The 12,903-nt window shown below is 33.0% G+C and overlaps 1 protein-coding gene across 2 annotated transcripts in view; it reads right to left on the bottom strand.

The window, feature by feature from the left end:
- Positions 1-561: 561 nt before the first annotated feature.
- LOC111436728 (uncharacterized aarF domain-containing protein kinase At1g71810, chloroplastic) overlaps positions 562-12,903 on the bottom strand; it is a 17,952-nt gene continuing 5,610 nt past the window's right edge. For both annotated transcript variants that reach the window (XM_023074441.1, XM_023074442.1), the window contains 15 exons: positions 11,146-11,189; positions 9,048-9,138; positions 7,905-7,946; positions 7,677-7,785; positions 7,237-7,351; positions 7,087-7,136; positions 6,891-6,969; positions 5,924-5,974; positions 5,672-5,813; positions 5,539-5,583; positions 3,293-3,397; positions 3,137-3,178; positions 2,563-2,742; positions 1,994-2,086; positions 562-955 (listed from right to left, as the gene is read on the bottom strand). In XM_023074441.1, coding sequence (XP_022930209.1) covers positions 851-955; positions 1,994-2,086; positions 2,563-2,742; positions 3,137-3,178; positions 3,293-3,397; positions 5,539-5,583; positions 5,672-5,813; positions 5,924-5,974; positions 6,891-6,969; positions 7,087-7,136; positions 7,237-7,351; positions 7,677-7,785; positions 7,905-7,946; positions 9,048-9,138; positions 11,146-11,189 — 1,293 coding nt within the window. In that variant the 3' untranslated portion in view covers positions 562-850. The remainder of the gene's footprint in view (positions 956-1,993; positions 2,087-2,562; positions 2,743-3,136; positions 3,179-3,292; positions 3,398-5,538; positions 5,584-5,671; positions 5,814-5,923; positions 5,975-6,890; positions 6,970-7,086; positions 7,137-7,236; positions 7,352-7,676; positions 7,786-7,904; positions 7,947-9,047; positions 9,139-11,145; positions 11,190-12,903) is intronic.

Below are 12,903 nucleotides of genomic sequence, written 5' to 3'. Positions count from 1 at the left end.
AAGACAGTTTCTTTTAGGACAGTTAAAAGTATTTTTAACTCCTTAGCAATGTTATAAATGTTATGTCTAGGTGAAATGAAGATAAAACGACAGAAAAGTGAGAGAATGAAAGTTATGAATAACGTGCCTTTAGAACTCCACAGACAAAATACCAAAAATGAAGAAAAAATGCAAAAAAAAAAAAAAAAAAAAAAACATTCTATATAATTTTCTCTAAATCTTGTCTTCTTTCGGAACCTCTATTACCTAACCTAAACTTTAAAGTAGAGTAAATGAATAAAATCCTAAACCTAAACAAAAACATGAGTCAATGAAATTTTGAACCTTAGAAACTCGGGTTTCACTATCTCTTTGATTGAACAAGGTAAATAGGTGAAGTAGCTCTTTTCTTGAACGAGGTAAAGCGGGAATGAGCAACGACGCAATGAGAAGATGAGGTAAACATAAATATAAACCACTCTTACATATATGGATGTTACGCACGAACATATAAAAATATGATGAAAATTTTAACATCTAACTGTGTAACCAATCTCTCTAGCACCCTATAGAGAAACCGTTATGAAAATCATTGTTTTTTTTCTCAAGAGAAGGCTCTTGCTTAACACAAAAATAACATAGAAACATTTAATTTGTAATAGCCTGATTCAAAATTTCATGTCAAAATATGCATGCTTTTGAATCATGAAGTCTCCTTCCACAATCTTCTTCAAAATGAATGGATCATTATCCTCCTGGACATGAGGAGAAGTAGAAACTGATTTTGCTATGAATCAAGACATTTTGAACATTATATTTTTTTGTATATCATATCTCATTTTTGGTCCCGGACGCCAATTCAAATGGCTACTTAGCTCCACATCCTCCTAATGGTTCTTGCAGTAACACGGGAAATCAAACGCCTTGCGACCTCGACTGGAAGGTTAAGTATTTGTTGCTGTGATTCTGGTGGGAGCTACAAGAAAGGCATCAAAGAGAAATCGTAAAAACATTGAATGACAGACCACCATATGCACACTACGAATTAGAAAAAAAAAAAAAAAAGCACTGAAGTACTAATTGTCTCAAAATGTCACAAGAAAAGAGAACAAACATCTACACAGTCATAAATTCTTTGAAAGTTGCCTCAAATTTAAATTTAATAGCCATTTCCAACTTCTTTATAGTCCAAAGAACACTAGGCCAAGTCAATATCATACACAAAATAACTCTTTTCTTCAAGTGCATTTAAGTGCTCGTATTATAACATCTCAAAAGTACACACCACATGATAAGACGTTGGACATGTTGGATGCAAGTCCCATATTGGCTAATTTAGGGAATGATCACGAGTTTATAATCAAGGAATACTCTCTCCATTGGTATGAGTCTTTTTGGGGAAGTCCAAAGCAAAGCCATGAGAGCTTATGCTCAAAGTGGACAATATCATACTATTGTGGAGAGTCGTGTTCATTTAACATGGTATCAAAGCCCTGCCCTAACTTAGCCATGTCAATAGAATCCTCAAATGTCGAACAAAGGACTCCAAAAGAAAAGGAGTAAGCATCGTAAAAAATGACTAAGACTCCAAAAGAAAAGGAGTCGAGCCTCGATTAAGGGGAGACATACTTTGTTTGAGGGGAGGTATTGGATAAAAGTTCCACATTGGCTAATTTAGGGAATGATCATGGGTTTATAATCAAGGAATTCTCTCCATTGGATGAGCCCTTTTGGGGAAACCCAAAGCAAAGCCATGAGAGCTTATGCTCGAAGTGGACAATATCATACAATTGTGTAGAGCCGTGTTCATTTAACAGGACAAACATTCTTATAGAGCAAGAGAAGAGATTTTAACAATTGCATTTTTAACATGTAGCAAGCGATGAACAAACATGTGGACTAGTCATGATATCTATAGATGATATTTTGACACATGACTAAATTCCTAGAAATTTTTATGATCAATAAATAAATGTGAGGTAAATATTGGCAAGTACATACATTAGATCTGTACCTCAGGAATAACAGAAAGTACGAATAAAATTTCCTGTACATATGCTTCATCAAACCCCGTTATCTGATTCTTATTAGCTCTCTGCAAAGTTACCTATCATGGTGAAAAAGGTCAACAAGATAGCATAAGGTTCAAGAAACAACACAATAGGTAGAGAAAAAAGAGACAATAATGTGCCATAATTAATTCAAAAACATTTTTTAGCTCTAATATAAAAACTTGAGAAAACTCATATCCATGATAGATTATGTGCTAGGGCATTGAGTATATAATATAGATTCTAATATATTCTCATTCGAAGCTGGAATTTCGGGTAATAAGTATATGCCAAATCTTATAGGTCATAAAAAATAGAGAATAAAATAGATTTCTTTTACTTGTTTCTATTAAACCACAAAAACACTCCTTTTGTTCAAATGAGGTCATTTTTCCACCTCTTTTTGGACTAATATTCAGGAACTAAGAAGTGTATAAACCATAATTTTTCCAGTTTCTTTTTATAAAAGGACCTAGTTTGGTCTACAAATTCTTAATTTCATTAGTAATGCTAGTAAGAGTAAAGGACCAACCTCATTAGAAAGATTTTCTTGAGATCCTGACAGCAAGAGTATAAGACGATTCAATGTTCTCAAGTTGTTCACATCTTCATTGGTCATCATCGATACAGAAATTGAGGAGCCAAAAGGTATCCTTGCAGCAGTTATAGAATTTATAGAATCCAATGTTGCTAATCCCAATGCATCCAAACCCTGACAATACCCACACACAAAAAGCAAAAAGAAAAACGAAGAGATAAAGGAAATATGGTATGCATCAAGAAAACTATACCGATTTATAATTAAATCATAGTACACAATATTCACGGGACTGCCTAGATAGGTTCCAATACCTCCACTAAAGAAACACAAAGATGTATAAAGTAAACCAAACTGTCAATTGTTCACGAAAATTAGTCATTGGAATTTGGTAACAATTTTGTACAAAAAGAATGAATATTTCTTAGAAATTCTAAGATGATTGATCAAAACATAAGTTTCAAGACATGAGAACATTTGAGTGGTAAAATAATACCTTTTCTTATAATAGACTATCAATCAAATTAAAATCATGTAAGGAGGGGAAAATGTTAGGCCAAAAATTTACCTTGGCTATTTCTTGGAGAAGTAAATCTCTCAGGAAGGAGCCCTGTATAATATGTTAGATTTTTTTAAAAGAAAAGAAAAAAAATTAAAGTCACTAATCATAAAGGGATACTTTAGAGATGTTACTTAAAATGCAGACAAAAAAGCTAGTTCATACCTTATCAGACAATGCAAAGGAAAGGACTTCCTTGACTACTATTTTGCTATCCGAGTTCTCTACAACTTTTCTCACTGAGGACTTCTCGATTCTAGCACGAAGTGACTGCCAGAAGAACGATATCATTGTAATATATAAACACACATTAGAATGAAAATTATTATCAATCATGCAGAAGATGTTTACAAGCATGGATGAATTTAATGAGCAAGGGAGCAACACAACAAGTCCTTAAGGTGGATAATTCAAGTTCGGATGAATTTAATGAGCAATGGAGCAACACAACAAGTCCTTAAGGCGGATAATTCAAGTCCCCCAATCAACAATTAAATCCCTTATTCCGTTAGGAATCACGACTCTCCACAGTGGTATGATATTGTCCACTTTGAGCACGAGCCTTGATGGCTTTCAAAGGCTTCTCTAAAAGGCCTCATAATGTATTCCTTACTTTATGAACCCACAATCATTCCCTAAATTAGCCAATGTGGGACTCTCTCCCAACAATCCTCAACAATCCTCCCCTCAAACAAAGTACACCATAGAGCCTCCCCCTGAGACCTATAGAGCCCTCGAACAACCTCCCCTTAATTGAAGCTCGACTTCTTCTCTAGAGCCCTCGAACAAAGTACACCATTTGTTCGACACTTTAGTCACTTTTGACAACACCTTTGAGGCTTAAAATTCTTTGTTTGACATTTGAGGATTTTATTAACATGACTAAGTTTAGGGCATGACTTTGATACCATATTAGAAATCACAACTCTCCACAGTGGTATGATATTGTCCACTTTGAGCATAAGCTCCGATTACTTTGTTTTGGGTTTCTCCAAAAGGCTTCATATCATCTTTACTTATAGATCCACGATCATTCCTAAATTAGCCAATGTGGGACTCTCTCCCAACAATCCTCACCATACTCAACAGATGGTTGCCAAAACACATCCAGTGAATCTTTGTCATAGACAATATTAGACCTTTTTGTTCCTGACTTGACATGCTTTGAGAATTATAACAATTACTCATCGTTCTTACATCTATAATCATGTACAAGAAAAAGCCATGAAACATTCTTGACACATTCTATGTCATCGACTATTCAACCTTCACGTTCAGAGTTTCTTGAATTAACCCAAATTCATTCTTCATAGAGTTCTGAAACTCCATCATTCCCTTTCCTGTCGCTTCCTAATTGACCAAGAATATAACTTACCATACAAACCAAGTCATTTGAGGTCCTTGGACCCTCCCTCTTGAGATACAACTCGCATCCTAACTAAATACTAATATACCCATAATAACATTCTAATCATTTCAGTCCTTGGTTCCACACGATTAGTCATTTTCAATCACAACCTGCTCTAATACCAAAAATTGATAAGAACTAGATTTTACTACATATCACTAAAAATAGACAAGGAAAGATTTAGAGAGCTTCTCATTTCTTCGACGAAATAAAAACCTCTTCAAGTCTCCAAAAGTTTTACTTATACAATTCAATATCAAGAAAACTAAATAATGACTTAAATCAATTTTTCCTTGCACAATCAAACCTTCAGTTGGACGATTTATCAGTTCTTCACAATTTCTAGAGATATTAACACAATAATTAAAAAAAGACAAATCAAATATTTCGACTTCAATAGGAAGAAAGCCACATTTATTTGAAAAATCTTCACTATAAACGTGTTCATAGTTAAAAAAATTCAAAGGTTTTGAAGAACATTATATAAATAAATATATAAGCTTCTTAATAAGTTTTTCTAATTTCATACCTTAGATATTATTTTAAGTTAATTAAAAAGTTTAAAATGTAAAAAACGAATAAAATGTTCCTTAAACAATAAAACACTAAAAGAGATTTTATAACATTGATGAAATTATCATGTAATAAAATTCAAAATTATCATGTAATAAAATTCACCAAAACTTTGAATTAAAATTAAATAGGAAATATAAAAACAATAAATTTTTAACAACACATGGCTCAAAAAGTGTAAAAGAAGTATTTTCGAAATCTAATTAAATAATAGGGTCAAGCTTTGTACGTTGTTAAAAAAAAGAAAGTGATTAAAGAAGATAGCATTATTCCAACAAGGGTCTCAAAAAGAGAACTTGAGTTTAAATACCCTTTCCCAAATTTAAAATAAATAAGTGAATAAATTAACTTTATTAAACAATTGAACCTTAATTTGAAAGTACAAAGCATTTTGATCCATATATTGATACAATAAAATAGAAAATCCCACCTCCGTGATCAGAGACTCCAAACGATCAATTCTGAAAACTCCTTCCTATCAAGAAAATATAATGTTATATTTAAGAAGGGACTAAAAAAATTCAATGAACTAATCTTTATTTAAAAAGCAAAAAATGTTTCACTTCATAAAGCAGGGATGTCAAGGAGGATTTGAGCTTGGGCGAATTGTCGGTGAGTACTTTTCTAGCAATCCATGGATATGTACTGCCTAAAACTTTGTAATTTGGGTCAAAACTGACAGCAATTCCCTCCAATACTGCAAGGCTAAATCCATCATCGAAGTAAACCAATGATTTTATCACCTCGTTGATAACATAAAACTACTAGTTTTTACCATGCAAAGTACATATCTCACAAAGAGTAAGTATGACTACCTTCTAATAACGAGAGAAAAATATGAAGGTATCCGGAATTTGAATTTATACCTGCAGGAAAATTTAAAAGAATATCAATGGGAATCCAAAAGTAAGCTAAATTTTAAATTTCTTATGTGAAAAGGAAAATATTACTCTTTTAGCCCAGTGAAAATATTACAACATGACAAATTTAAACTTCTATTAATACTCTGCTTTGACAACAAGCCCACATCCAACCACCATTGCCCTTGGGTACCAACGATATCCTTAGAAAAAAGTAGCAATAGTTGAGGATTTAAGTGATTGAAGGGGTAGAAAACAAGCTAAGATGGCTTGCCATGTGATCTCTATGTTGACGTTTGTCTAGTCTAATCATCAAGATGGCTCTAAGGTTGAATGCACCACCTAATCATTGAAGCAAAGCATGAATAGATTGCACACACGCATGCATCGAAGGCGCACGCACACTCATGAGACCTCCAAAGGAGTTGCACAGCGTGTGGACGCTAGCCCTGGCCTAAGTAGGCAGCATTTGCATGTGTCTGCCCATGCCAACTTCATTCCTCGACCAACATGTATGCATCCACCCCTTGCTGGGTTGCATCCACACACCAATCAACCACCCAAATGCCTCACCTACTAGTCCCTAAGCCCTACCAACGCACTACATGCACCAAGCTGAACATAATCTCTACGAATCTCCGAACACTTCTAGGGCTTTTACATGTACTTTTATGTTTTTTTTAGAATTGAACTCCTTTTTAGACCTTATCCCCCATCCTTGGTGTTAGCCAAACTTATGCCTTCTAATAGTTTTAAGCTTTCTTTGTTCAGACTTAACTTTCTCACTCACTTAAATTGATTAAAATTTCTTAAGTTGAGTGAGCAAGTTAACTTTTCTTCACTTTGTAACCTAGACTTGAAAATACAAAGAATAATGAAACTAAGATTGTGATTGGATGGTAAGTGTCGAGAAATACGGTACATTGTGGTTCCTAGGTTTCCGAGAAGGTCTCCGAAGCTAATACTTCTTACTCCTTTAGAAACAGCATTTTGGAAGACAGCTGCAGCCAAAATATACGTGAGATTAATACCTAATCCATGATAACCCTTTAGAAAATTACCATAAAACTCAAGAAAGCAGTTTATTGATCCACGAGATTTTTAGATAAACAAAAAACCTGTTAATGCCTGTGTGACTGCTTGTCTATCTGCCGTTGGTGGAAGAAGCCTATAGAGACAAGAAAAAAGTCACCCCAAAAGGTTAAGTATCATATGAATTATCTATAACAGGAAACAAATAGAGGGAAAAGAGGGAAAAGCAACAATACCCAAGGGTGACAAAATCCTTGGCTAATGCATCAAAATCACGGTTTACAAGATGGAGACAAGCTTCAATAAATCCATCGCGAAGCTCTTGTTTAAATTCACCCATCATACCAAAATCTGACAATAAAGCAGGTGCATAAATATTAGCTCATCCAGACATATGGTCTTATCATTGTATGTAAAAAAAAAAAAAATTAAACATGAGAAAAAAGTTTGACATTGGTATCTGGTTCAAGCCTGAAACAAAAAGTTTGACAACAATCATAAAACTGTTTTTGGTTCGCATAATATGAAATTTCACAATAGAACAATGGCTTTCTATTTTTAAATTATTTTAAAGTAATACACCTTATTATAACTTCTAACAGTGAAGGGGCAAAAACTTAAGACGTACAATCAAGCTCACTAAAAGTAGAAAAGATGATATAGTTACGGATAATACCTAAATAAGCTAATTTTCCATCAGAGGTGCGAAGAAGATTTCCCGGGTGAGGATCTGCATGATAGAATCCATATTCTAGAAGTTGATTGAAGGAGCAATATACCCCAACCTGATTGGGACTAGGAAAGAGATTCTATTTAGAGATTACAAAAGGAAACGCTACACGAGAAGATTACTTGAGAAACATATAATCTATTTGTAGAATCTCAATTAAGTCTTGAAAATGACCTCGACCAAATAAAGATCCTTCACTTCTGTTAACTTCTGGCCCTACATAAATAATATGGAAGATAGGTAAGCAAAGATCCTATTAAACACTCAAAAAAAGAATTATATTCATAAACTAATAGATTCATGTTACAATGTGAAATGAAAATTGTTGAAAATTGTTTTTATTAAAAGAGAAAAAGTAATTGGCCCTAGCAAAATAGTCTCTCAACTTGATTGCCTTCCTTCTCACAAAATTTAGTAAGGTTAAACTTACAAGTTGCAAGGATACCGCAAAAGTCAAAATGAGAGTTTTGAGTTTTTATTCATGAAAAGGTTGTTGATAACAATGCGTCTTCGTAAACTAACTAAAACAAACTCCTCATGCCCTTTACACAAACTAACTAAAACAAGATCATAGGCATAAAAAGCCTCCAATCTTTATATTGAAAGAGTTATTAGAAAACTTTCTTTAGTGTAAGCACCAAAGATCTTTTAGCAAAATCTCATCTTTCAAATAAATCAACCATTGATCCTTCTGTGAAAAATCTTTAGTTTCTTTCTAACCAAATACTTAAAAGAATAGCAAAATTAAAGAAACCCAAACAAAACTGAACAAGTCTTAGCATGAATGTTCCATAAAACAACCCAAAGATCTCGACCCATTAGCTCAAAATGGTTGGGTGAAACAAACAAGTTCTTGTTTCAAACAAACCATACATACACCAAATGGCTCCATCAAGTATTGGCAAAGAGTCTCAAACTTCCTTTTAAGGAAATTGATTTCATAAAGAAGCTTCTCCTTCAAAGTTCTATTCAATTCCTTACTCAAAGCAAAAAAATTAGCACTAGATACTAGATTTAACTCCATAAGAAAGGTTGAAAATAAATCTCAAAGAAAGCCTCGAAAGATAAAATTCACGCATCTTCAAAAGGAATAAATAGAGGAAAAAGCCAAAAACTTCTTGAACTTCCAAAAAACAAACCAGTTTTCTCCAAAAATGATAACCAATAAATAAAATCATTAAAAATAAAGAAATTGGACAACGTTGGCATAAAAAATTCCTATCCAACGATAATTTTGTCATCTTCAATCTTATCGATATGTCGATCAATAGTAACTTTACCCATTACTATCTCAAAGGATGAGTCAAGCAATAGTACCTTTACCCATTCCATAATAAGGACCCTACGAGTTGTGTGCTCGATGAACATTTGAGGAACCAACACATCTTGCAAATTTCCATACAATTCTCTGCTCGATCAATTGTTGAATAGCATAACTCAGCAATATGTATGACTTTAGGATGAAATTAAATTATCAACATGTGTTGGTTATAAATATGCTATTTATGTGTAATTATTAATGATTTTATTTTATTCTAACTCCCATTATTTATTTGTATGTATTGTGTCTTTCTTCTATGTGATAAGAATATGTATCTTAGTATTAAATTATTGAAATATGAAGATATTTTTATTCCATAAAAATTAAGAATGTAATTTTGCATCTTAAGCCCGTCATAAACATTTTGTCCCAAGACACGTTTATAAAGAAGGATGCTGTCAAGCTAAGATATCTACTTGTCACATAATTTACGGGATAAACATATTGTTAATATCACTATCCCCTAAACTAGCTTGGCATTATTAAAAATGAGCTTCATGGTGATCTTCAAAAAGAAGTCTATAATAAGAAGCTATATGGATGATTAAAGCAATGTCCACATGGATGGTTGAAAAAATTTAATCAGGTGATTGAAAACTTTGGTATGAGGAAAACACCCTAGATCATCCTATCTATTTATAAACAATATGAGAGTGGTTTCACATCCTATTACTTTTATATGTTGATGATATTTTGATGGTATTATCAAATCATTCTGTTTTTTATAAACGGTATGAGAAGTGTGTCATCTTATTAGTTGTATACGTTATAGATGATACTGTTATTACAAGTGATGACACATAAGACATCAAATCACTTATGACTTACTTAACACATTTCTCCTTTGTCAATTCCATACAAAAAAAAAAAAAAAAAAAAAAAAAAAGTTGGAATTGTTGACAAAGTTCTTGGGAATTGGGGTAATAAGAAGCAAGGGAATTTTGTTATCACATGAAATATATACTTGACTCGTAGACTGAAACAGGAAAGTTCAAGGATAAGCTATGTAAGTACCACAATGGTAACTAATTTAGAACTCCTAAAGGAGGAGACATTCCTGAAAGATCTTGAAAAACATAGGAGGCTCGTGGGGAAAACTTGAATATCTTACAGTGACTCAACCATAGCTTCTTGAGTGAGTATTATGAGCTAGTATAACTGCTCCTACGGTTGCCTATTAGGCTGGACTGGAACAGATTATGTGCTTTTTAAAGGTTGCTCATGGGCGTGGTTTATACAATGGTCATAAGATGTTGCTTGGGCATGATTTAATACTATGGATATGGTGGTAATTTGATTTTCTGGAAGAGTAAAAAATTAAATGTAGTGTCACATTCAAAGTTGAATAAAAATATAGAGCAACATAGTATGTGTGTAAATAATGTGAATATATCAACTTCTTATTGAGTGGAGATTTGATATCATAACACCGATTAAATTGAGTTGTGATAATCAAGTACTTCTTGATATTGCATCTACTCTAGTATTCGTGAGAAAATTAAACAATTGAGGTTGAATCTACTTTGTTTGTCTGTGACAAAATACAGCAAGGTTTGGTATGATTAATATGTATACTCCCAACTTAAGGGAAAGTCTTATAGTGCTTATTACTTTCTTTTACTTGGGTTGAACTCTTGTTTGTAAGTATCTTTAGTTAAAGAAAAATTACTTTTTATTCATACTCTCATGACCCAAAAAGAGTACTCAAACTATATACCTTAAGAAAATCCATAAGTGTCCCCCGTTAATCATATCTAAAAAAATCCATTAGTGCCCCCCGTTAATCATATCTAAAAAAATCCGTAAGTGCCCCCCGTTAATCATATCTAAGAAAATCCATAAGTGCCCCCCGTTAATCATATCTAAGAAAATCCATAAGTGTCCCCCGTTAATCATATCTTGGTGTCCATTTTTTTATGGGAAATGACATTTGATTGATCAAGCTACAGTCATATAGTCCTTTACTTTTCCGACAAACGTAAAAAAAAAAAAAAAAAAAAAAAAAAAAAAAAAAAAAAAAAAAAAAACCCTGCAACAAGTGGAGACTCTTCCCCATAATGGAAAAAATATCCAATATATAGAACTTGATCTTACCTGAACTTAAGACCGTTTTTTGCTTCTCTCCTGTAATCCATCTCCTGCATTCAATGTGATTTACGATTTACCTGTATTCAATCTTAACTTGAGAACAATCATCCAAAAAACTTCAAACGGAAAATGTAAAAACTAGCATGATTGGATGAGGTATAATAATTTGTAAAGGACAAATCTTCTTTGGTTATTTTGATGGGTGTTCTCAAAAAATAGAGATTGGAATTCTTAAAAGAAGTCTATGGAATTCTATGGGTGCTTGTCCCTATTTTGACTACTGTATTGGGAATCACAATCGGCGTACTAGTAATTGTATGGTTAGAAAGAGAAATATCCGCCGGGATACAACAACGTATTGGACCTGAATATGCTGGTCCTTTGGGAGTTCTTCAAGCTTTAGCAGATGGCACAAAACTACTTTTTAAAGAAAATCTGCTTCCATCTAGAGGTGATACGCGTTTATTCAGTATCGGACCATCCATAGCAGTCATATCAATTTTACTAAGCTATTCAGTAATTCCTTTTGGTTATCGCCTTGTTTTAGCAGATCTGCAGATCGGTGTTTTTTTATGGATTGCCATTTCAAGTGTTGCTCCCATCGGCCTTCTTATGTCAGGATATGGATCCAATAATAAATATTCCTTTTTAGGTGGTCTACGAGCTGCTGCTCAATCAATTAGTTATGAAATACCATTAACTCTATGTGTATTATCAATATCTCTACGTGTGATTCGTTGAGACATAAACTTCTCCCCCCTTTTTTTTGAGAAAAGGGGTGATGAATAGATATCTTCATTTTTATATTCATTATTCGGATTAATGAACTAAATCAGATAGTTATATGAGTGAAAGAAAACTGCTTAGATAAATAAAAATTAGCAGTCAAAATATTGAGTCTCATTTTCTATGTATAAGAGTTAAGCAGAAATAAACATAGGCGCAAGAGAGCCTTTATCCCAAGATTGGTTGACTAGTTATCCTGTCTTGAAGCGGACTCAAAAGATCAATCGGATCGAGTTTTCACTATTATTTGGATGTACTAACATATATGTATTACCATAACACGGCTGATTGAGCAAAAATGAGTGGATGGTTAGAAACACCAAGATATACAAAGGATTAGTAATTGGAGATTTTCCAAATTATCCAAAAGAGAGAGAAGGACATTTTTGCAAAATGCATAATATAAAAAGAATACGAATTGGGGCTTTAAGTTTGTAGAAATGATCAGGCAGTACTCCCCACGATTCCGATCCAGAGTATGCGCCTATCCACCCATTAAATAAATAACTATCGGAAACGAAATAATCCCTTATTTAGTAAGTCCCCTTTTTCTCAGAAAGAAGAATAGGAACGAAAAAAAAAAAATGGAAAGAATCCAATTACAACAAAAAAAGAGATCTTTTGTATTGTTTCTTATCTCCATCTATTCCTATATTCATTTCTTTCCTATCTCCCTATTCATAGAGATAGAATTCGTGTCCGAATTCATGAACTAATGGAATAGCCAATTTGTTTTTTTCGTAAGTGAAAACGATGGGTTATTGATATTTATAATAAATAGTATTTTAGTGAAGAATTAAGTTATTACTCAACAAAGAATTTTTTTTTATTAAAGGATGAGATCAATTCAGAAGTACCTTTTTTCTTTATTATTAGAACAGACAGAATTCTATTGGGTTAATTGGGGGCCACACGATAGATTTTTATCCTATACTCTTCTACAAAAAAGACATATTAAGATAAATAATCCCGACACGC

Source organism: Cucurbita moschata, unplaced genomic scaffold (genome assembly GCF_002738365.1).
Source record: "Cucurbita moschata cultivar Rifu unplaced genomic scaffold, Cmos_1.0 Cmo_Scf00059, whole genome shotgun sequence".
Lineage (NCBI taxonomy): Eukaryota > Viridiplantae > Streptophyta > Magnoliopsida > Cucurbitales > Cucurbitaceae > Cucurbita > Cucurbita moschata.
This window is presented reverse-complemented; position numbering and strand designations above follow the sequence as displayed.